Source organism: Fukomys damarensis, unplaced genomic scaffold (assembly GCF_012274545.1).
Source record: "Fukomys damarensis isolate Sample0158 unplaced genomic scaffold, DMR_v1.0_HiC HiC_scaffold_14, whole genome shotgun sequence".
In the NCBI taxonomy this organism is placed as follows: Eukaryota; Metazoa; Chordata; class Mammalia; order Rodentia; family Bathyergidae; genus Fukomys; species Fukomys damarensis.
The window spans coordinates 44,270,209-44,294,020 of NW_022900926.1; the positions used below are offsets into that span (position 1 = coordinate 44,270,209).

The 23,812-nt window shown below is 35.1% G+C and overlaps 1 protein-coding gene across 7 annotated transcripts in view; it reads left to right on the forward strand.

The window, feature by feature from the left end:
• The window catches only part of Pkhd1 (PKHD1 ciliary IPT domain containing fibrocystin/polyductin), a 458,548-nt gene extending 454,141 nt beyond the window's left edge, over window positions 1–4,407 (forward strand). For all 7 annotated transcript variants that reach the window (XM_019208499.1, XM_010631095.1, XM_019208501.1 and 4 more), the window contains one exon: window positions 1,623–4,407. In XM_019208499.1, coding sequence (XP_019064044.1) covers window positions 1,623–1,978 — 356 coding nt within the window. In that variant the 3' untranslated portion in view covers window positions 1,979–4,407. The remainder of the gene's footprint in view (window positions 1–1,622) is intronic.
• Window positions 4,408–23,812: the final 19,405 nt, after the last annotated feature.

Below are 23,812 nucleotides of genomic sequence, written 5' to 3' on the forward strand. Positions count from 1 at the left end.
AAAAAAAAAAAAAAACGGGAATTGAGACAGATTTGGATAAGAACACATTAGTTTATCAATGATGTATATTACTGAATTGATTTGATTTTTAACTGTTTTAATAAGAAAATAAAATATAAATGAAATGTTAGCTAAAGAAAATAACTAGAAAATGTATGGTCTCAATGTGCATCCATTTAGCTATGAATGTCTTTAGTTTCTTGTTCTTTATGGCTGAGTAGTACTCCATTTTATGAAAAGAGGAAAAAAAAACACATTTTCTTTATTCAGTCTCTAGTAGATGGGAACTTGGGCTCTTTCCAAGCTCTAGATATTACAAACTGTTGCTATAAATATGGGTATTGTTTGCTTTAAATGTACCAATAAACTTAATGGGGGAAAAATGGGTGTGCATATATCACTGTGGTATGATTCTTTTACTTATTTTGGGAAGACGCCCAGCAGAAGAATAGCTGGGTCAAATGGGACCTCTAGTCCTAGTTCTTTGAGATATCTCCATATTGATTTCCACAGTGCTTACAGCAGTCTGCTCTCCCACAACAGTGGAGAAGGATTCCTTTCTCCCCACAACCCTTCCAGCATTTGTTATTGGTTGATTTCTTAGTAGCAGCCATTCTTTCTGGGGTGAAGTGGAAATTAGAAGTGTAAATAATGAGGAAAATATATAATTTATAATGTGAAATAGGAAGAAGAGGTCTAAAGGGGTAGGGGAAGTGGGAGGGCTAGGGGAAAATAAAGGAAAAGAAAAATATGAGAAAAGCAAAAAAAAAATTGGTAACAAAGTCTTTGTAAACAGGAAAGGGTGGAGGGGGTGAAGGGAGGGCAGGGGAATAGGAAAAAAATAAGAACCAAGATATATCATGTAGAGGTACAAGTTCCCAATGATGAATGCAACTATTGTATACCTAAAATGTACCAATAAACTTAATAAAAATCATTGCAATAATGAAATATATTTTCATAAATTAAGTAGCAGCTAAGAATGCCATAAAATTATATAGCTAAAGTCATGACAGCCCAGGTGATAGGATGGAAGTTATACTGCCATTTAGCAAGAGAAAGGGAACTTCACTCTTAATATTACAACTTGCATCTGATGCACCTTTTTTTTCTAATTGTTATACAATCACACATATAAAAATATTTATATATTTGTATTATCTTTAATATTTATATTCCTGTTTTTATAAAATCAAAGATATTTTAAATTTGATATAAAAGCCAAAATACTAGATAAGACTGTTTTTAGAGTTCACATTTCTTAATGCAAGTGTGGGTTGCTCAATAGTTAGGGCTGGCTCTGGTCTTGTTTTAAATTTAAGCCTTGTTGCTTATAATTAAAAATCTTTATTGATCTAATAACATCATAAAAGTGGTTTTCTGCTAAGCAATATTTCCAAACTTTTATTGAATGGCAAGTATGAGTTACAAATTCAGCGTGGCATGCAATACTTTCTTCTAGGAAAAAAAAAAAACTTTCCAAAGATATCTCTAAATTTTTGAGAAGATATAATTGAATCTGTCACTATTTAATAGCATGTTATAAGAAATGCTAAATATTCAAAATGTGTAATCACCTGACTGGAAATTCAATTCACTTACCCCCATTTTGTTTCTCACAGATACCAGGATGAAGGTCCTGCTGGGCAGACTAAATCAGCTCCCACACCAGACACTGGACGGAGTGTCCAGAAGGAAGCTCGGTCACCGCCATGCCGCCGTGCCTGCTCCCAGCACTGCCAGCCTCACATCCCAGGGGCACACTTCTGCTCCGGGCTCTCCTGCTAGGCAGGTGCACCTGCCAGAGACTAGGAACTGGAAGGAGACCCAAGAGCAGTTGCTCCGATATCAGCTGGCACATCCGGATCAGCTGCTGCTGCTGGGCCCAGACCTCAGCCAAGACAGGCAGCAGTGGCAGGGACAGCTGAGTGAGGAGAGGGGCAACTTAGGCCTTTCCCAAGAGAAGAACACCTCCTGAGACGCATTCTGTCTCCGTTCAGCACAGCCAGAAACTATTCAGGAGCAGCTGTGATTAGGAGGGATATGGCCATTTATGCTGAAAGGCAGAATGTTCAAAATATTTCTAATGATAAGGGCAGAAAGGGGTGCCTGATCTGTGTGGACCAAGGAGAAGGAACATGGACTCTGAATCCATTTTTGAAGTATAGAAGGGGAAGAAAGTTGTATAAATGCTTATAGATGGAAAGAGTGTCTGATAGAGTTTTGTCTCTTACCTCTGATCCTACTCCAATACCAGACAAATCATCTGATTTTAAACACTTTTTCCAACTTAGCTTTAATTTAAACTAGTTGTGATTCTATTTCACCAATTTAATAATCATATAATACTGATTTATATTAGAAGAGATTTTTCTTAAACTTCCCCTGGGATGAGGACTCAACATTTTGGGCATGTCTTTATGGAAAATAGAGAGAAGTTCTTGTCGGCTAGTTATTTCTTCAGTATTACAGAAACACATTCCTTTACCCTATAGGAACCTTATAGGGACATTGCAAGGACAAGAGAACATCCTGCTTCTGATTTATCAGAGCTTACTTTCCAACCACAAGGCCACTTCCTGCTTTTTCACAGGTGGATTTTATTTCCTGGCTTAAATCCCGTCATTACTGGCAGCCCACATCAGTGCAAGTATATGATGTTGTACTAAAAAATGCTTACATTTGAAAATTTTATTTTCATGGGCTTCACTGAGATTTTAGCTAAAGACAAAGATGTAAAAGTACCAAGTTTGGAGAAAGAAATTATCTGTGGACCACAGGTACATTTTTTAGTGGTTTTCTCCATTAGTACCTGGATCAAATTTGCAATTAGAGGAAAATTATGTTCAGAGACCACAGATAGCCAGATAGCAAGTGGATCACCAACTAACTCCTTCATCAAGCAACTACTTTTTCCTTTTTCATTAAGAAAATGCACAGAGCTACCTAGGAAAAGAAAGAAGAGATTGCAGCAGGTGCTAACATTCTAGGCTTTCTAAGACTCTACGGGAGAGCAGAGCAAAGGATCATGCACTGACAAACTGAATAAGGATATAAAACTGATTTAACTTCATCTACACATTTGCAGAGGGCCCCTCTCTGTTCAAACTAGAGGATAGGTTTGGTAGCCTGACTTTATTCTTGTCTCTGTACCTGCAAGTCTTGACACTCCAAGACTATAAGGCAAAAGCAGCAGAAGTGAGGAGAAATTTCATAAAGAGTTTGCTCTCAGATTCTCCTAAGGTGTAAACCAGGATTTCTCAATCTCTGAAAAACTAAGGTGCTATCCTGCATTAGAGTTGGAACAGGGAAAGAAAACATGTTCCTCTGTTGCTGAATTTTAATAATGAATCTATCTATCTAGTTAGGACCCATCGGAGGAACTGGCAAGAAGCCATTCTCTATGTTGTGTCTATGGGGAGGTATGTCTCATGCTAGCATGTGTTACCAGGAATAGTCTCAGCCTCTTTGTCTGTTCCCAAAAGTGTCTTGTAGATATCTCCATCCTAAGCTGCCCCAGAATGGAGGTGGGCAGCTTTTCTGTAGCAATGTGTTGGATTCAGAGGGAGGTAGAAATAGATATTAAGGGTGGTGTCTCTAGGAGATTACAGTCTATGCTATTTTTGTGCAAGGAGGCCACCAAGGAGCAATCTATCCTATAGAAATTTACTCTGAAAGTGTAAACTGGCAGCCTGAAGGGAAAAAAATCATCTTTGTTGCTGATGTGTTTTGGGGGCCACCAACAGTGCTTGAAAACACAAGAAAGAAAAAACAAAAAATAAAAAACAAAACAAAAAAACAACTTCAATGACAGGCAGAATATTACTATTAGAGATTAGTCTATGTCATAACATTATGAAAGGCTCGTTCTTTACAAAAATTACTTAGTTGAATTATTCCCTTCCAGCTGATGCTCTAACTGTAAATGTATAAAATTACTGTTCATTCAAGTTTGCAATCTATATGTAAAATGAGTATGAACAAAGTGTAGCATAAATCACATGCAAATATTAATGAAACAGACATCTATAAAATTATACATGACAATAACAGTGAAGAATTTTAATTAATTGCATCATTTAAAATTCACGCAGTATTCCATCTTTTGCTTCCAGAATGTTTTTAATATTAATCTTTTTTTTTTTTTTTGGTACTGGGGATCGAACTCAGGACATCACATTTGTGAGAAAGGTGGTGAAACCACTGAGCCAAATCCCCTGCCCTTTAATGTTAATCTTGAAAAAGCTCCACGTAGAAGGAATTAGGTACTATTGAAGAGAGAACAATTTATTTCAAACTATATTGTTTCACTGTGACCAACTACAGACATTTGAGAGACAAATCACATTCCCAGGATGTAATTTTTTACAAAAGGAATAAAATATTTTATAGTGTTAAATGGGGCTTATATTTTACAGTACAGATATTTTTGTGTTAAAAAACATTTGTTAACACTTGTTATTTTTATGCTTAAATAACTTACTAAAATGATTGGGATCCCTTTGCTTGAAATAATTATTGCCATCAATCTGGTTTGTTTTGAGATAGAGGATTCATTTATTGCATTCATAGGACTTTCTAAACTTTACTGGAATTCAAAGAATTGATTGTTTTTTTGGCATATTTTATTTCAGTCTCAGAATGATCTTACTTATTATGTCTCTTATTTCACAATTAATAGCTATAACAAGAAGATGAAGAGTCAGATTGCTTTTAGAAAATGGGAAATAATCACTCTTTTCTCCATTTCATAGGTGAACAAACAATTAGTTGCCATTACTCTTAATGGTCCAAGACAAATTGAAAATTTGCATCTTCTTACTTTTTATAATTTCCCAAGTTTAGTGGTACATCCATCTAGTAAAATAACTGATATAGAAAATTATGTAGTTTATACTATTACACTAATAATTATAAAATATACATATCCTCTCTGTAAGCTGTTGAACATAGAAAAATCATGAAGAAGTATCAAAGAAGGTTTTGTAAATAATAGTTATTTCTGAGTAAGGAATATGGGTTGATTCATGCATCAAATTTTATATCCTTTGTATTTCAGTATTTTTATAAATCCATATCACTATGAAAATAAATTTAAAGCTATTTTATTTAAATTATTGACTATAGTTTTACAATCTCTTTAGATTACTGACAGAAATGAGAAATGTTTATAAGAAATACCCCTAGTTCTTGAAGGAATAGTGAGGCATGTACACAGAAGGACAATACCGAGTAGAAAATAGGTATACAGGGAGGCTAAGAAGGAATAAAAGGCAAAGTAAGAAAAATCTATAGATGAGGAAAAGATATACTGTGGTAAGCAGTTGGTAAAGTGTGGCCAAACTACTTTCCCAACACAGTGTCCCTGGCATTAAGGAGATGCCCCAAGGATTACTTCATATGTAGGACTGACAAGACAAAAAAAGTATATAGCTATGACCTTTATATCTGTCAATAAAATTCAGATATGAGAAGGCCACTTTCTATCACACATTTGGAGGAAATGCTAGGGAGCAGAAGCTCGTTATGGGTCAAGGGTGGAATCCACAGGATACTCGAGTACTGAGAAGGGCCTGTGTGATAGCACACCTTTCTCTATCAGGTTAGAGCCACATTTTGTGGCTCTAATTCAGGCCCACAAAATTTATTCTAAACCTCCACTGGGGAGTATTATTCTGAAAATAAAGTTAGCAGCTGTCGCTGTACACTTATTAGAGAAGTTCCAGAGATTAAGACTCTTGTGATAAAGAGGCTATAGTCAAGAGGCTATAGACTTCATTTGCCAATAATGATGTGACTTGAGAAATATAATGCTCCAAAATTGCCTTAAATTTTCCTATGAATGGCTAACCCTAGTGCATGTCCACTGTTTTGTAAATCTAAAAGACCTATAAATTTAGGCTATACATACAGTAATAGCAAATACTAAGTCCCTGCAAGTTTATATCCTACTCTTGATGATGTCACTGCTTTAATTATCATCTGTTTTTTACATCATCTATGTCTCTCCATCTACCAGTTTATTCCTATGACTGTCCAAGATGGTTAAGTAGCTCCCACCCTAAAAATGAACAGAAAGATTCTTTGATCCAATAGCTCCTTTCAAAACTCTCTCATTTTTCTAATCTTATTTCAGAAAAACTATAAGATTTTAATTTACACATATCAGTACTTCTTTGGTTTCCACTCAATCTACAAACACTTTGATGTGTCATCTGGCACCTCAGAGTAAAGGCTGTTCTACTGAAGATCACAAGTGATCTTTGTGTTGCCTGTTGTGAGGAATGATTCTCTGACTCATCTTTCATTACTTCCAGGGGCATCTTTTTCTCAAGCACCACTACCCTCTGTTGATATTTTCTTTCTCTAGTTTCCTCATATGTATCTATATATATGCAATTATCTCTCTATAAACAATGGGGTAAAGGCTCAAATCTTGATCTCTGATCCAAAACTTATGCTTTGGCTAGTCCAGTCTAACATGGTACTGAGAAAGAACATGTAAAAGTTCAGGACTTTTAATACATGTTGCCAACTGCCTTGCTATGGACTGATTGTATTCTTCTCAAATCCTTACATTGAAACCCTGGTTTCTAATGCCATGATATTTGGAAGTAGGGCCTTTAGAAGGTATGTAAGATTACATTTAAGGCAGAGGTCTTCATGATGGATTAATAAAGGAGAAAGATATATAAGAATCTCTCTCTCTCTCTCTCTCTCTCTCTCTCTCTCCTCTCTCCCTCCCTCCCTCCCTTCCTCCCTCCCTCCACCCCTCCACCATATGAGGAAATAATAAGAAATCACCCATCTGCAAACCAGAAAGAGACAGCCCTCTTCAGGAACTGAATCTACTGGCATCTTGAACTTTAGATTTTCCAGTTTCCTGAACTATGAAAAATAAATATTTTTTGTTTGTTTGTTTAAGCCATTTAGACTCTTATAACTGCTGTAACAGTTTGAACTGATAAGCTACTCATGGATACTCACGTCATCAATACACAACATGCCTTTTCTCTATATTGTTGTAGTTCTATACTTTAAAGTTTGGCAAATTTGAAATGACATCTTATTGTTATTTCTAATGTATTAAACTATATATTTTAATAATTAATATTTTATATAACTGATATATTTTAATAATTAAAAGAATCATATCACTGTGATATATGCATGCCTATGTTTATAGCAGCACAGTTTGTAATAGCTAAAATTTGGAAACAGCCCATTTGCACATCAGTTGGAGGCTGGATAAAGAAGATGTGGTTTTTCTATTAACAATATATTTTTGCACCCTTGTCTCAATCCAGTCTCACCCATCTATTTTTTTTTCCATTGGATAGTGTAATCAATAATTTCAAATATTAACTTGATGCTTTTATTTTGTCTGAGAAATGTCTGTTCATTTCCGATGCCCATTTTTTAATCAGACCTTTATATTTGGGGAGGGCTGATTTTTTTGAGTTCTTTATATACTGTAGGTAATAGGCCTTTGTCTGAGGAGCAGCTGTTAAAAATTTTTCCCACATTGTAGGTTGTCTCTTAGTTCTGTTGATGGTTTCTTTTGCAGTGCAGAAGCTTCTTAATAATATGAGATCCCAGTTGTTGATTCTTTCTGCCAGTTCCCTTGCTACTGAGGATTTGTTTATCCCTCTGCTGGGTATCTTTCCAAAAGAATTAAAAGAATCATATCACAGTGTTATATGAACACCTATTTTTATAGCAGCACAGTTTGTAATAGCTAAAACTTGGAAACAGCCCATTTGCTCATCAGTTGGAGACTGGATAAAGAAGATGTGGTTTTTCTATAAAACGGAATACTTCTCAGCCATAAAAAATGAGAAGTTAGACTCATTCATAGGAAAATGGATACATATTGAGGATATACTCCTAAGTGAAATAAATAAGTCACACCTGTATAAATACCGAATAGTTTCTCAGGTGTGAAGAACTATAATGGCACATAAGATCCTAATGATATACTTGACCATGTGAAATAGGAAGAAAAGGACTAAAGGTGTAGGGGAAATGGGAAGGGTAGGGGAAAGGTAATAAGGGAAAAGAAAAAAAACATGAGAAAATGAAAATATGGAAATAAAATATTTGTAAATAGGGAAGGGAGGAGGGGGTGAAGGGAGGGCAGGGGTGAGGGGAAAAAAATGAGAACCAAGACCTGTCATGTAAAGGTACAAGATCCCAATGATGAATCTAACTGTACTGTGCACCTAAAATGTACTAATAAACTCAATGAGAAAAAATAATTTCAAGATTTTATTAACAATCATTTTAAATTATTCCTTTAATCTTTGCATTTCTTCATTCAAAAATAATTTTAATATTTGAATTGTGTTTTACAAGCAAATGTTAAACAACTATTTAGATATATGTTTAACTTTGCTTCTATGTTCACAGATAATCTTTTACATAATGGTTCACTTATAATCCATTAATTTTATTTTATATGAATATATTAACATGCATTTTCTAGTTTTTATTTAAAACAAAGACAGTTTTTTGAGGCCCTCTCATACATGAAAACAACTTGGCTAAGTTCAGAATATTTTTATCACTGTACTTGCAAAGTTAGGGAAGCATTCCAGTATTTTCTAATTTTAGTGCTTAGAAGACAAAAAACATTGTGGTTTTGTTTCTGTCCAGAAATATGAAAATCTTTCTTCTATGTTGTTTTAATGAAACACTTTGATAATTCTCTGGGTAAATACAATTACCTCTAAGACTTTCTATTGTTTAGTCTAATCATATGATAGGCAATAATAATTGCAAAGAGAAGGCCATAATATTTTTAGCAAAAGAAAAAGTCTTTAATGGGAAGAAAACTTAAGTGAGACTTAAAACATTGGTAGAATTTAAACATATAAAAAAAAAATATATATGATATTTTAGATAAGGGAAAATGTGTAACTACAAGAATTTTTCACCCCTAAGTCATTGTTTCTTCAATGTTGAATTATTGCTGTTGCATATGAGAAATAAAAGGCTGAATGAATAATTAATAACAATTTTAGGCATGTGTAATTATATTAAAATATGATAGAAGTGGTTTAAACTTAGCCTGGGACAGATGGAAGGATACTCACTATTACAGATTAGGCTTTAGGAAAAAAATTTATTGCCTAGAAAATTGTCAGTAAATATTCTGAATATTTCAGGATCTTACTTTTTTGAGATTTTTAAGGTATAGCTAAATTCTACTTCTCTAATCTAGATTATATACTAAAAGTCATAGCGTAAATAACCTCAAATCATCTCCTTTCCTCCTATGTCAAATGAGGCTTGGATAAGAGAGTCCCAGCTGGTACTGCCTTCAGATCCAGCCAGTGAGCTGTTCTGCCCCAGACACTGTGGTCCTGAGGGCTCCACTTGGACCTTAGACATTTCCAGGTGCATTCTCACACAGCCGATACCCACAAAGCCACAAAGATTATCTACTCACCTACCATGCTTATCTTGTCTAGCCCATACAGGTTCTAGGAATCTCTTCTTTATTTTCCATCTTATTGGTGTAAAGGTTTTGAAATAGGTATTGATGATCCTCTGGATTTCTGCTGTGTCCATTGTAATTTCACCCTTTTTTTCATTCCTAATTGCCTGGATTTTGGCCTTTTCTTTTTTAATTTTCTTTCTTTTTCTTCTTTTTGATAAGGTGGCTAGGGGTTTGTCAATTTTGTTTATTCTTTCAAAGAAGCAATTCTTGGCTTTGTTGATTTTTTGTATCATTCTCTTAGTCTCCATTGTATTGATTTCTGCTCTGATCTTCATGATCTTTGGGTTTGTCCTCTTCTTCTTTTGCTAGAAACTTGAGGTTCAGCATCAGGTTGTGTAATTGGGCTTGCTCTAAAACCTAATACATGTGTTCACTGCTATGAATTTCCCTCAGACTGCTTTTGTTGTGTCCTATGATTCTGATATTGTACTGTCATTAACATTTAATTGTAGGAACTTTCTGATTTCTTATTTAGTACCCTCTGTGACCCATTGGTTATTCAGAAGTGTGTTGTTCAATTTCCATGTGTTTGTGAAATTCTTGTGGTTTCTTTTGCTATTGATCTCCAATTTCATCATACTACTGTCTAATAATATGTAGGGGATCACTTCATTTCCTTTGCTCTTACTGAGACATGTTCTGTGAGTGAGTATGTGGTCTATCTTGGAGAATAGCCCATGTGCAACTAGAAAGAATATGTATTCTGATTTTGTGGGGTGGAACATTCTGTAAACATCTGTTAAGTTCATTTGTTCAAAGTTTCATTGAGTTCTAGTATTTTGTTTTTTTGTTTTCTGTCTAGTTGATCTATCAATTTGTGATAGTAGGGTATTGAGGTCCCTCATTACTATTGTGTTAGTGCTTATTTAATGTTTCATGTCCATTAACATTTATTTTATATAGTTGGGTGCACTAGTGTTTTGTGCACATATATTTATGATTGTCATCTCTTTCTCTTGGGTTGTTCCCTTTACAAGGAGTAGTGTCCTTCTTTGTCTCTCTTAATCAGTGTTGGTTTGAAATCCACTTGATTTGCAAAGAGGATAGCTACTCCTGCTTTTCTTCAGGTTCCTGTCACATGGAATATTATTTTCCATCCTTTAACTTTCAGTCTATGAGTTTCTTTTGGATTAAGTGTGTTTCTTTTATGCAGCATATTATTTGATCTTGCTTCTTAACCCATTCTGCCAATCTATTTCTTATGATTGGTGAACTGAGACCTTTAACATTGGTGGTTATAACAGATATGTATTGACTTATCCTTGTCTTGACTTTTTTTGTTGTTGGATTCTCCCCCTTTGCATTTAATTTCTTGTCATGCCTAGTGGATTCATTCTGTTGGGCTTCCTTGAGTTGTGATCCTCATTGTCTTTTCCTAGGATATTGTTTAAAATTATTTGGAACGCTAGTTTGGTTCTCATAAAGTTCGTAAGGCCCTATTTGTCATGAAAGTACCTTATGTCTCCATCCATTTTGAAAGGTAGTTTTGCAGGGTACATCAGTCTGGATTGGAGGTTCTTTTCCTTTAGGGTTTGAAATACCTCACTCCAAGCTCTTCTTGCCTTGAAGGTTTGCATTGAACAGTCTGCTGTGATTCTGATTTTCCTTTGTATGCGATTTGTTTCTTTTCTCTTACTGCTTGTAGAATTTTGTTCCTCTGTTGGGTTTATGGAATCTTAATTATTGTATGCCTTGGTGTAGATTTTTTTTATCATGGCTAATTGGACTCCTATATGCCTCACTTATCTGTAGGTCAAAATGTTTTCCCCTACTTGGGAAGTTTTCTGCCATTACATCTGTGAGCAATTTTTTTAAAATCTCATCTGCACTCTACTATTTCTTCGTTTACTATCTATATTATTCTTCTTTGCATCATCTATCAGCTGTTGGATTGATTTCTCATGGTCCCTTACTATTTTAAAGAAATTGTTCTTTCATGTTCAGTAATTGCAATACTGTCTTCTATAGCTGAAATTTTATCTTTGCATTGGCTCATTCTGCTGTGTAAACTTTCTATGGAATTTTTTCCCCCTCATTGAGTTTATTGGTACATTTTAGGTATACAGTACAGTTACATTTATTATTGGGATTTTGTACCTTTACATGACAGGTCTTGGTTCTCATTTTTCCCCTTGTCCCTGCCCTCCCTTGATCCCCTCCTCCCCTCCCCATTTACAAACATTTTATTTCCATTTTTTCATTTTCTCATATTTTTTTCCTTTCCCTTATTACCTTTCCCCTACCTTCCCCACTTTCCCTGCACCTTTAGCCCTTTTCTTCCTGTTTCACATTGTCAATTATCTCATTAGGATCTTATGTACTATTATAGTTTATTCACACCAGAGAAACCATTCGGTATTTATACATGTGTGATTTATTTATTTCACTTAGGAGTATATCCTCAATATGTATCCATTTTCCTATGAGTGAATCTAATTTCTCATTCTTTATGGCTGAGTTGTATTCCATTTTATAGAAAAGCCACATCTTCTTTATCCAGTTTCCAACTGATGGGCAAATGGGTTGTCTTTAATCTCTTGGAAATCTATTTGCATCTGTTTAATGGATTCCATTTGTTTCCTGTGTTGGGATTTCATTATGTTCCTCAGCTCCTCTATTTTTTAAAATCTGTGTCCACTCTAGATTTATAAATCATGTCTTGCACTATGGGCACAATCTCTGTTGTTGTCTCAGAAATTATTTCTGACTTCATTTTCTCTAGATCCTCTTTTGTTGCCAGTTCAGGGAGTCCGGGTGGTTAAGTATGAGATTGTTCTATCTTGTTTCCCTTTGGGGTTGCCTTAGGTGATCTGGAAGTCTGGTTTGGGGACTTGTTTCCTTGTTTTTCATTTCAACAGAGGCACCTTGCTGTGTCTTTATTGAGACAACTTTTGGGACCCAGTGGTCTTCAATTCTCAGCAAGCCACCCAGAGGCCTTTTCTCTGCTGCTCAGCAGTACATCGATTCCAGGTTTCAAATTACGATGGTCTGGGACAGGCCTCTGAAGCTTGCATGCCTATGCAGCTCTTTCCTGGATTGGCTGAGAAGGTTTGCCTGAGCCTCTGGGATTGGGGCAGATCCCTGGCTGGGATTCTCTGTACCTGTGCTGGTCTGGATCACCCCCCTGCTCCCTGGGATCTGTGCACACTTACTGATGCTATAGGGCAGGCCTCTCACTGAAGCTTGTGCTCCTGTATAGCTCTTCCCTGGGTGAATCTTAGCTAGGCAGGTTTGCCTGAGCCTCTGGGGTCTGGGTGGATCCCTAGCTGGGATCTGCCTGCAATTGCGCTGGTCTGGACTACACCACTGCTCCCTGGGATCCCCACCAGGATTTTTAGAGGTTGTTTCTCTAGATTCTTCCTTTACTTATTAAGTCCAATGAAGGAAAAACCACTTTGTGTTAGATAGATATTATAAACAGTGTTTTTGTTTATATATCTTTTCTGACCAATAGAAGATAATTACAACTTTTACATCTCATTTTGTTTTTATGAATGACACAGACTAAGATATTCATAAATATGCATCTCAAATATCTTCTGACTCAATAGATTCTTGTCTGTGTAATAAGATCTTAGTCCCCTTTGACAAATAATCTTTATTGTTATTGAGGTTCAAAAAAAAACGTGGCCCAGGTCAGATTCTATCTGTCATTCATAGTGGCCCTGTATGTCCTCCTCATTCTCAAATGCCCACAAGGGGAACTACATTGAATATCTTTCTTGCTACCCTTCTGCGTCACTGAGATTCTTAGAAGTCGTTAACTAACATTGGTAATAGCCTGTGCCATTCTTCCCCACGCACAGATCATGCATGATGCAATATAGTAAGGGGATTTAAGATGACCTCCATAAGCTCAGTCACTTGATGTCACATGCATGATTAAGTAGCAAAAGGATACCACAAATGTGATTAGGCTTACTAATCAGTAGAACATGATAGGAGGACATTTTTGAGTGGACCTCATCTCATCCCAGGAACCTTTTGAAAGAAGAAAGTTTTCACTGGCTGATGGCAGACAAAGCTAGCCTTATTTCAGATATGGAAAGGATTCTGTGACCACTGCTTTGAAGACAGAAGCCATCTCGTGAAGAATGCTCATGGGGTGCCCCCAGAAGATAGCCAGTGTGGCAATGACTGCAGTGCTGTCTCTACAACAAAATTGGTCCTGTGAGCAGCCTAAGTGAGTGAGGCTAAATAAACTGACTCTTCTCTGGAAACTCCCAGTAAAAGCCCAGCTCAGCTAACATCTTGATTTCAGCCTTTTAGGGGCATAGGCAGCAAATCCACTTGAGCAGCCCACCAGTCTTATCTCCTATAGAACTGCAGTCCAGTAAATGTGTTGATTTAACCCGTGTTTGTGGACAATAGAAAGCTAACACAGTTACAATGATTTCACTGAGAAAACAAGAATTTGGTCCTTTCTTTTTTTGTCTTTGTTCTTATCTCTTGACTGTCTTCTTCAATGGCCATGAATCATTTCTAGCCGCTTGAAATGTAAACTTCTCCTACAATCCAAAATTTGCCCTCCCAGCAGGTGGCAGGATCACATCTGCCAGGGGCTTCCCCAACCTTCCCACTGGTGCACTGGCTCCATCCAATGTGGAGGGAAACAACTGCCTAGTCCTCTAGCTTCAGTAGTTTTGTTTCCATCACTGAAATCACAAGATAAAACCAGCTAAATCACTCCCTCTTCGTTCTCCTCCATTCTGACTTCTCATTTCCCAGTCTCTTTCCCCAACTAGATTCTGACAAAAGTTATTTGCAGCATTCCCATCTGTTCCATGAGTGACAGGAGACCGGTGTCAAGTGAGAAAATGAAATGTAAATTTTATTAAACATCCCTTCTCATCTCTGCGTATCAATCCAGATTCCAGCCGAACATAGCAAATCAAATCCTGTCTATGCCAGGCCTCAGGGCACTCGGAAAATCATTTCTCCTTAATACCATTCCCTCCTGGTAAAATATTTTTCTGTTTAGTAAATGAAAATTTTAAATGCAAACCCTGTATTAATCCCACTGAAAAGCATATCTTCAAAATGAACATTTGAAGGGAGGAGCAGAAAAGAGAAGAGGGAAGATTTGGGGGCAAGGAGAGAGAAAAGGGACAAGGAAGATAGAATTGTGTCTAGCTGTTTCTTGTGCAGCCTTGTCTGGTGGCTGTGCAGGGATGCATATCCATAGAATAAATGGTAACATTCTTTGAAAGCTTGGACTGTGAGGACATTTATCTACATGCTTTCCTGTCTCAGAGATAATAAAGATTTTAAATCTGATACACTGCCTTGAAATAGCATTAGAAATATAGATACTTCATTTTGGTTGTGAATTGCTGGCTTCTGTGCGATTTTGACAGGTGGTTATGTGCCTAGGGAAAAAAAATCTTAATTTGGAGCCTTAAAACATGGTTAATTTAAAAAAAAACATTTAATGGCATACTGAATAAAACCAAAATTGTAAACATAAAATATTAATTAAACAGTATCTAAAATATCATTACTACTTAAATTAATATTTTCCATGTTCTGCTTTGTTACATAGATGACAATGATGAATACTATTTTTTGTTTAAAAGAGAAGTACTATACTCTTTTAAAATGTAAATATTAAACATAATTGTCTAAAAAATAAAATTTCTTGTGAAAATATTAAGATCCAATTTGTTTTTTCCATTTTATTGAAATACAGGGAGTGATATTTTTTGCAAGAGAAAAAACTTCATGTGAGAAAAATACTAAGCAGGTTATCATAGGGTACTACTGTGTGTCCCTGAAAATAAGACCTAACTGGAAAATAAGCTTCAGCTGTGGTCAACAGCTGTCATTACTATGATGATGGCTAGCGTAGTGCTGAAGATTATACCTCACCATTCTTTTGCTTGGTGGCTATTCTGTTAATAGCAAGGAGGGGAGGGATAGGTTGATCGGGGATGGCATTTTTGACCTGTGCATACGTTGTATTTTCAGGGAAACATAATAGGAAGAACTTTGACCATTAAATGCTATAACATCCACATGAGCATGTGTAATTTTACTGTGTTTATCACATATAAATTTTTATATCATTTTCTGGTCATGTATCTCCTTTTATTGAGAGATGTCTATGCATAATAATTATATATATTCTTGAGGTACAGTGTGATAATGCGATACATATATACAATGTGTAATCATCAAATCAATGTAATTAGAAATTCTCTTAGACATTTTTTATTTTCTTGTATTGAGAAACTTTGACGTACACTCTTCTAGTTATTGGTAAAATATATAATAATTAATTGTGAACTGTAGTACCCTATTGCACTGTAGAACTTTAGAACTTATTCTATATTACTATAGCTTGGTAATCATTATTAAACTTTTGTTTCTTCCTGCTTATCTTTCCTAATCTCTAGTGACCACTACTCAATTCTCCTTTTCTATAATGTCAACGTTTTTAGCTTTCACATATAAATGTGGTACAGTATGTGTTTTTGACTTTCAAAATATTTGCCTGAAATATTTCACTTAATATAATGTCCTCCAGCTTCATCTATATTACAATAAGTAACAATATTTGTCTTTTATATAGATAAATAATACTCTGATATATATGCATATATATATGTATATATATATATATATGCATTTTCTTTATTTATTTCTCTGTTGGTGAATACTTTGGATTGATTGTATATCTTAGCTATCATGAATAATGCTGCAAAGATCTTGAGAGTGCAGGTGCTGATTTTATTTCCCTTGGATAGCTGGGTTATATGGTAGTCTTGTGTTTAATTTTTGAGGAATTTATGTACTGCTTTCAGTAAGGCTGTAATTTTTTTTCAGCTTTAATTGAGTTTATTGGTACATTTTGGGGATACAGTACGGTTGCATTCATTATTGGGATCTTGTACCTTTACATGACAAGTCTTGATTCTTATTTTTTCCCCTTGTCCCTGCCCTCCCTTCACCCCTTCCTCCCCTCCCCATCTACAAACACTTTATTTCCATCTTTTCATTATCTCACATTTTTTTTCCTTTCAGTAAGGCTGTAATTTTGAGGAACCTCCACGCAGTTTTCTACGATGGCTATACTAATTTACATTCCTACAGGAATTAGGAGAGTTTCCCCTTCTCTACATCCTTGAAATACTTATTTTTATCTCTTTGATTGCACATATTCTAAGTGGAGTGAAATGATATCTTATTCTACTTTTGATTTTCATCGTACTGATTAATGATATTGAGCATTTATCATATACTTTTTAGCCATTTATATATCTTCTAGGAATTGTCTTTTCAGATCATTTGCTCATTTTAAATTTAACTGTTTTTCTCGCTGTTTTGTTGTTAAACTTTTTGAGTTCCTTGTATATTATGTATATTAGTCTCATGTGCAAATTTCTTTCATTGTATGGATTGTCTCCACTGTACTGATTATTTTCTTTTATTGTACAGAGATTTCTTAGTGTAACATAATCTCATTTTTTACTTTTGCCTATGTTTTGGAATATTACACAAAATTTACCTCCTAATCATTTCTTTTCTTGTTTTAAATGGTAAAAAAAAATTAGAAGTGATTTATGTCAGGAGATTTATATTTAGATCATATATTCAGATTTGTCTGAAACTGAGAGGTTTTGCACTATACGGAACTTTCATTGATAAAACCAGGAAAACCCGAAAGTCCAAACCAACCAAGAAGAGCTAGTAATCCTAAAATAGTAATTCCTCATTCTTTTATAAATGAATATCACAGACCATATATATTTGTCGCTCCTCCACCCTGAGTGTAGTTCTTAGCTTCGTGACAGCAGCATCATTTCAGGAAGAAGAAAGGAGGGAGAAGCGATGAAACAGGGCTAACAGCGTGTGCACCAGCTGTCTCCAAGGAAGATTCCTGGAAGCTGCTAATGTGGTGTTTCTAGTTTTATCACTTTGGCAGAATGAAATCGTATATGTATCTTCAAGGATCGGGGAGATTTAGTTTTTATTTTTAGTAAACTTGCTTTCAGTTGTGGACAAAGGGGTGAATAGAGACTGGGGTACAACTTTTAGACTCCGAACGTGTGCCTAAACAGTAGTGCCTAAACACTTACTAGTAGAGTGTGACTGCTGGAAGAGTGAATATTGGAAAAAAATTGCTTTTCTGCCTCAGACTCAAGGCAAGAACTGTGTTTTTAACACACAGTAATCCTTTATTCATGGCTTTGCTTTCTGCACCTTTGGTTACTCACGGTCAGCGGTCAGCGACAGTCTGAAAACATTTAGTGAAGAGTTTTGGAAATAAACAGCTTGTGTTTTAAATTGTATATCATCCCAATAATGTGACGAAATTTCACACCACCCTGCTTTGTCTCCCCGAGGCGTGAATCACCCCTGTGTAGCTACTGTGTACCAGGACTACAGAAGGCCTCTTAGTTCCTGGATTGGCTCTTGTGTTCCCACAGGGCATTAGATAACTCTCATTTCACTTCATAATGGCTCCAGGATGCAAGAGTAGTGATGACAGCAATCAAAACATTCCAAAAATAAAAAATAATGAAAAAAAAATGCAGTACTTTCTTTAGGTGAAAATGTAGAAGTTCTCAACTTGATAATGAAATAAGAAATTATATGTGGAGCTTGCTAAGATCTGCAGGATAATAAAGTATTTTGAGACTACATTTAGAAAACTTTACAATATATTATAGTTGTTTTATTCTATTATTAGTTATTGTTGATCTTTTACTGTGCTCAGTTTATAAATTAACTATCATAGGCATATGTATATATACAAGATTCAACACCATGGGCAGTTTTAGGCATGTAGAAATATATCTCTTGTGGATAGAGGGAAGGCTAATATCTTCCTAAAAGAATTAAAAGAATCACACCACAGTGATATATGCTCACCCATGTTTATAGTGACAAAGTTTATAATAGCCAAAATTTGGAAACAGCCCAATTGCCTATCAACTGGAGACTGGATAAAGAAGATGTTTTTTTCTTTATAAAATGGAGTGCTACTCAGCCATAAAGAATGAGAAACTAGAGATATTTATAGCTAAATGGATGCACATTGAGGACATACTCTTAAGTGAAATTAATAAGACACACATGTATAAATACCTAATAGTTTCTCTGGTGTGAAAAACTAAAAGTGTAAGTAAGGATCAAAATGTATGATTGATATTGTGTAATAAGAAAAAGTCTAAAAGAGTAGAGGAAGTGGGACAGGTAGGAGAAAGGCAAAAAGGGAAAAGAAAAAATATGTGAAAAGGAAAAACATGGAAACAATGTCTTTGTATATTGGGAAGGGTGGAGGGGGTGAAGGGAGGGCTGGGGAATAGAGAAAAATAAGAACAAAGATAAGTCATATAAATGTACAAGATCCCAATGATGAATGTAACTTATTGTATACCTAAAATGTACAAATAAACTTAAAATAAATGCAATAAAATTTAAAATATTTATGATTCTACTAAGCAATGAGAAGCAGAATAAGTTTGCAGTAAATATTTGTTGATTGTTTGCTATTGTAAGTCCTATGGAAGAAAAATAATTCTGGTTTTTCACGTTTTGCTTGTAATACCTAGACTTATTTATTGATTTAGAATGTTCTATGTCAAAATGCTTGGACCTTTAAGTGTCAAAACAAGTTTAGGCATTTTATGCCAAAATAACAACAAAAAATCCCTATTGACAAAATGGTTACATCAAGTTTATCCAGTCCATATGATTAAAGATCCATTAAAAATTATGCTTTCAAATAATTGCATTATTTTTAACAGGTGAAACATAACGTGCAAATAGGATATGATCTTACCTAAATTTGCCTGTGTTTATGTTCATATTTGTATTTGTCTTTATACCAGCCGACAAGAGTTATCTCTGAAAGATGGTGTTGTGTACATCTTTAATTTTTCTATTTTTGTACTATTGTGAAATTTAAACAATTTAGCATGTTACCTTTTAGTGAGATAAAAAAAAAATCAGGTAAGAGCTATTTAATTGAGGGCTCAACATCTCAGCCTCTTCCCTAACAAGGGAACCTCTCCAAAGATGCCGCCCTGGAGTGCTCACTGCAAATTCACCTCATGCTGATTCCCTCTCCTCTTGCCCATTCTCCTGATGGGTAAGTGAGCTGCAGGAGGTTGAGCATAGTTTGCAGCATGGAGAGGACTTGGGGCACATTCCAACTCTGCAGAGGTCATGCAATCCATGGCCCCTTGACAAGTCCCTCTTATTTCCTGCTTTCCTTCTGCTTCTTCATTGTCACTCTCGTCCAAAGTCAGTATGAACACGGTCTGCTCATCCAAGTACAATGAAGGAATTTTCCACCCAGTCCAGTGGTGGATATGTTGTTATCACTCCTCTCCTAACAATTGCCTAGCTGGGAAAGGATGGAAAAAGTATGTGTCAGCGTGCAGCCTGCAGAGGTCGGCAGCATAATAACAGGAGCCCTGACTAGACCCAGTATTAGTGATGGTGCTGGGAAGCCAGCCTGGCTTTGGACTGCCTGAAGGCAGTGGTGATCCCCTGCTTGTCCTATCTGTCAGTCTATTTGATCTCCAAATGAATTGCTTTTGATAACAGCTATATAAATGCAGAACTGATCCGCTGGGCCTTCTTAAATGAGACTCTTCGCTTTCATCTCCCAGTCATTTCAAAAAGCAGATAGACTTGTTAGAGGTTTTAATGCAATGATTTATGTTTTATCTTGCCTGCTTCGAGGCAGCGTTTATTTAGCCCTAAATTCTTCCCAAACTTCTATGTGAGAGGGGAAATATTTCAAAACACAGTATTTGGGGCTTTTTTAAAAAATAAATTTAATAATATGTGTTTTCCTCTTTATGAGAGAAAATACACTTTATTTTAAGGAAGAACAGGAAAGAAAAAATCATTATACAAAACATTTTTATTATGTCATCCTTGACAATATAAATTCTAAAGTAATATAAAACTATTAACATTCTTCCACCTAATGACTAACAAAAAAAAGCAGTTGATTAAAACAAAGGAAAACAAAATTTCTTATAGTTTTTCACATGTTTGCATACCTATAAAGAACATTGTGTGGAAGTTTTAATTATTTCTCTCCTAATCTGCTTTCACGTTCTCCCTTCAGAAATGAAGGAAACTTTTTGTGGTGATGCAGATTGAGCCTAGGACCTCATACATGCCAGGCAAGCACTATACCCTTGAACACTAATCCCAGTCCAGAAGACTCCTATCGAAGAGAATGAAGTATAATTCATAATACAAAGGATTTGTATGAAGCTGTGATTTGTTTTTTTTTTTTTTTTTTTTTAGTGGATCGAACTTGGGACCTTGCGCTTGCGAGGCAGGTGGCAGCACCACTGAACTAAATCCCCGGCCGTGAATCTGTGATTATTTACCTCACATATTAAAAATTATTTTCTTTAAGAAGACCTACAAAAAGGGAAATATATACATTGCAGCTGGATGATGAAGTAAAATTTGATTTCCTTATAATTAAACAAATACCTTTATGAAATTGTTAAAGGAAGAGATGTAAATTGTATTTTTGTGTGTTGAATTGGGACAAGTTGATATTTAAATTATGACTTTAAAATAAAACAAATAAACTTCCCAAATGAATTTTTTTCAGGGATTATGTTTTGTACAAATGTAACCATTCACTTATTAAATACCATACCAATTTAATCCAATCAGTGAAATAGTCTACAAGAACACCTTCTTTAAAAGGGCTAGGGTTTTAGCCCAGTGGTTTCATAGCCTTCCTCACAAGGGCAAGGATCCAAGTTCATCTCTGGTACCAGACAAACAAACAAACAAAAATAAAATAAAATAAAATAAAATGATATATAATAGAGTAAAGAAAAAGAGAATACATGATGTTAAATACTTAGCACTTTTATATCTAGGAGATGAAATTTAGTTTTTGTGTGGTGAGGGGACCTCAAAATTCCTAAGTAGCTAAGCTAGAGGAGGCTTAATGGATTTTTTTCTATGTGGTAAAAAAAAAAATGTATCTTTTATAAGAGTTTTATTTGAATTTCTTTTGGAGTAAGAAGAAAAGGTAAAAGAGGCTTTTTTTTGGGGGGGTGTTTTGAGACAGGGTCTCACTATGTAGTTGAGACTGACCTGGAACTCACTATATAGTACAGGCTGGTCTCGAACTCCCAGCGACCCTCCTGCCTCAGCCTCCCAAGTGCTGGGATTACAGGCTTGCACCACCATGCCCAGCAAGAGGCTTTTAAAATGTTGAACATTAGGTTAAATCATCCTATTCTGTAGTCTCAGCCTTGTATGTAACAGGTTACAGCTGTTGTTGATAATTAGATTGCCTCCATGAATTTTTTTTACTCTTTCTAAATGTGTATATAAATACTGAAAAATTAAGTTTCTTGAAACAAGATATGTATATTGGAGGAGAACTGGCAAATATATAGTTTTCATTAGAATGTTTTCTATCAATAACTGCAAAAAAAAAAAAAATTCAAGTGGTGGAACACACCTGTAATCCCAGCATTCTAGGAGGCTGAAGGAGTATCACAAATTCAAGCCCAGGTTTTTGAGACCCTGTCTCAAAATTTAAAAAAGAAAATTAAAAAATAGTAAATGCATGTAGCTCAGTGCCAAAGCCCTGTGTTTAATCCCAGTATCTGGAAAAAAAAATCACCAAAGTGTCAACAATAGCTTGTAGTGTTAAAAAAAAAATTCTCCAAAAAGGAAAATATGTTAAGAAATAGTTTAAAACCTATTTTTCAAATGAGTAAGCAAGAAGAATTAATCAAACTATACATCTAGGAAACAAAATCAAAGTGATTTTGATTATAATCACTTTTCTGGTGGTCTTTCAGTGGGACACAAAATGATTGGCACTTTCTTCTGAGTACAGTTATTTTAAGTAAACATAGCCATATAAGTAGCCTAGAAAATTATGTTCTTAAAATGTGCAGTATAACTTTGTATTCCACAAAGAGAAATCACAACAGCAATAATTTTAAAAGCTTCATAAACCACAACATCAAAACTCATTTAAAAAAATCAAACACATTTAACAGATAGATTGCCTATGATTAATCCTATGGTATACAATATGAAATATTATTTTTGCTATAATTATTGAAAGCACTGGTTTCTTTTCTCTTGAAAATATTGAAGCTCTGAAATATAAAACACTTTGTCTGATATAATAAGACATTAGAATTACTTCTTTTTACTTTAAGACCACTAATGTCCAAGACATCAATGCTTTAGTTAGAAAGAACTCAAATCAGTCTCAGGACATCCTCTTCTGAAGTGGAGGGCATGACAATTATCCATGTGTTCCAGCAGAGAAAGTCAGGCCACAGGTGTTCCCATAAGTTACTCACAGTGGTGTCTATACATAATGGAAAACTACTAACAAAAGTATGAATTTGAGATGAAAATTGGTACACCCAGAAAACCCAATATTAAATGAGTCAGACACACAAGCTTAACTACTCTATGCTTTCTCCCATTTGAGTAAAGCAAAGTACAAACAAAGGGAAAAATAAAAGATTGATGAAGTGAATTATGGAGATAAATCTTTTGCAAATGGAAAGGTATCTAAAAGTGAGGGGAGAAGACGAAAGGAAGGCAACATAAAAAGATTTAAAGTGTGTCACGAATATGCAAGTATCAAATCCCCACAATTAATGCAATCATTATATGTTGCAAACCTGAATTAAAATAATAATAATAATAACAATAATGATGAAAAATAGAGAAAGGGGACCTAGAAACAGAGAGAGGGGGGTAGGTGAAGAAAGAAAAGGGAATAAAATGCATCAAGATACATCAAGTACATGTACCCCATAAGATGAATGTAAACTTCATGTATTGCAAACATGTACTGATAAAAATAAAAATTGTTAAAGTATGGTGTGAGGGCCAGGGATTTAGCTCAGTGGTTCTGCTGCCTGCCTCACAAGCATGAGGTCCCAAGGTCAATCCCCAGTACCAAAAAAGAAAGAAAATAATAATAACTACAAAAAAAAAGTGTGTTGTGAGAATGGTAAAATACAAGAAACAGTCATCTTACTCTCTAGTTGGATTTAACTAATGCCAATATTTTTGTAGATGCTTCCAAACTTACATAGAATCAAAGATTACCAATATAGCTTTTTTTAAAAAATCTGCAATACATTGGCTTCTTAAATTCTCAGTATGATCATTTCAATTTGTGTGCTCAACTCCTCCATGATCCAAACTTATTTCTGGAGGAAAATGTCATAGTGTTTATTAATCACATGCATTTCCAAAGTGATCTCCATCTGGGATAGGATCATATCTCAAATAAAATAATTTTTACTCATTCTTGAAAATGTAGTAATC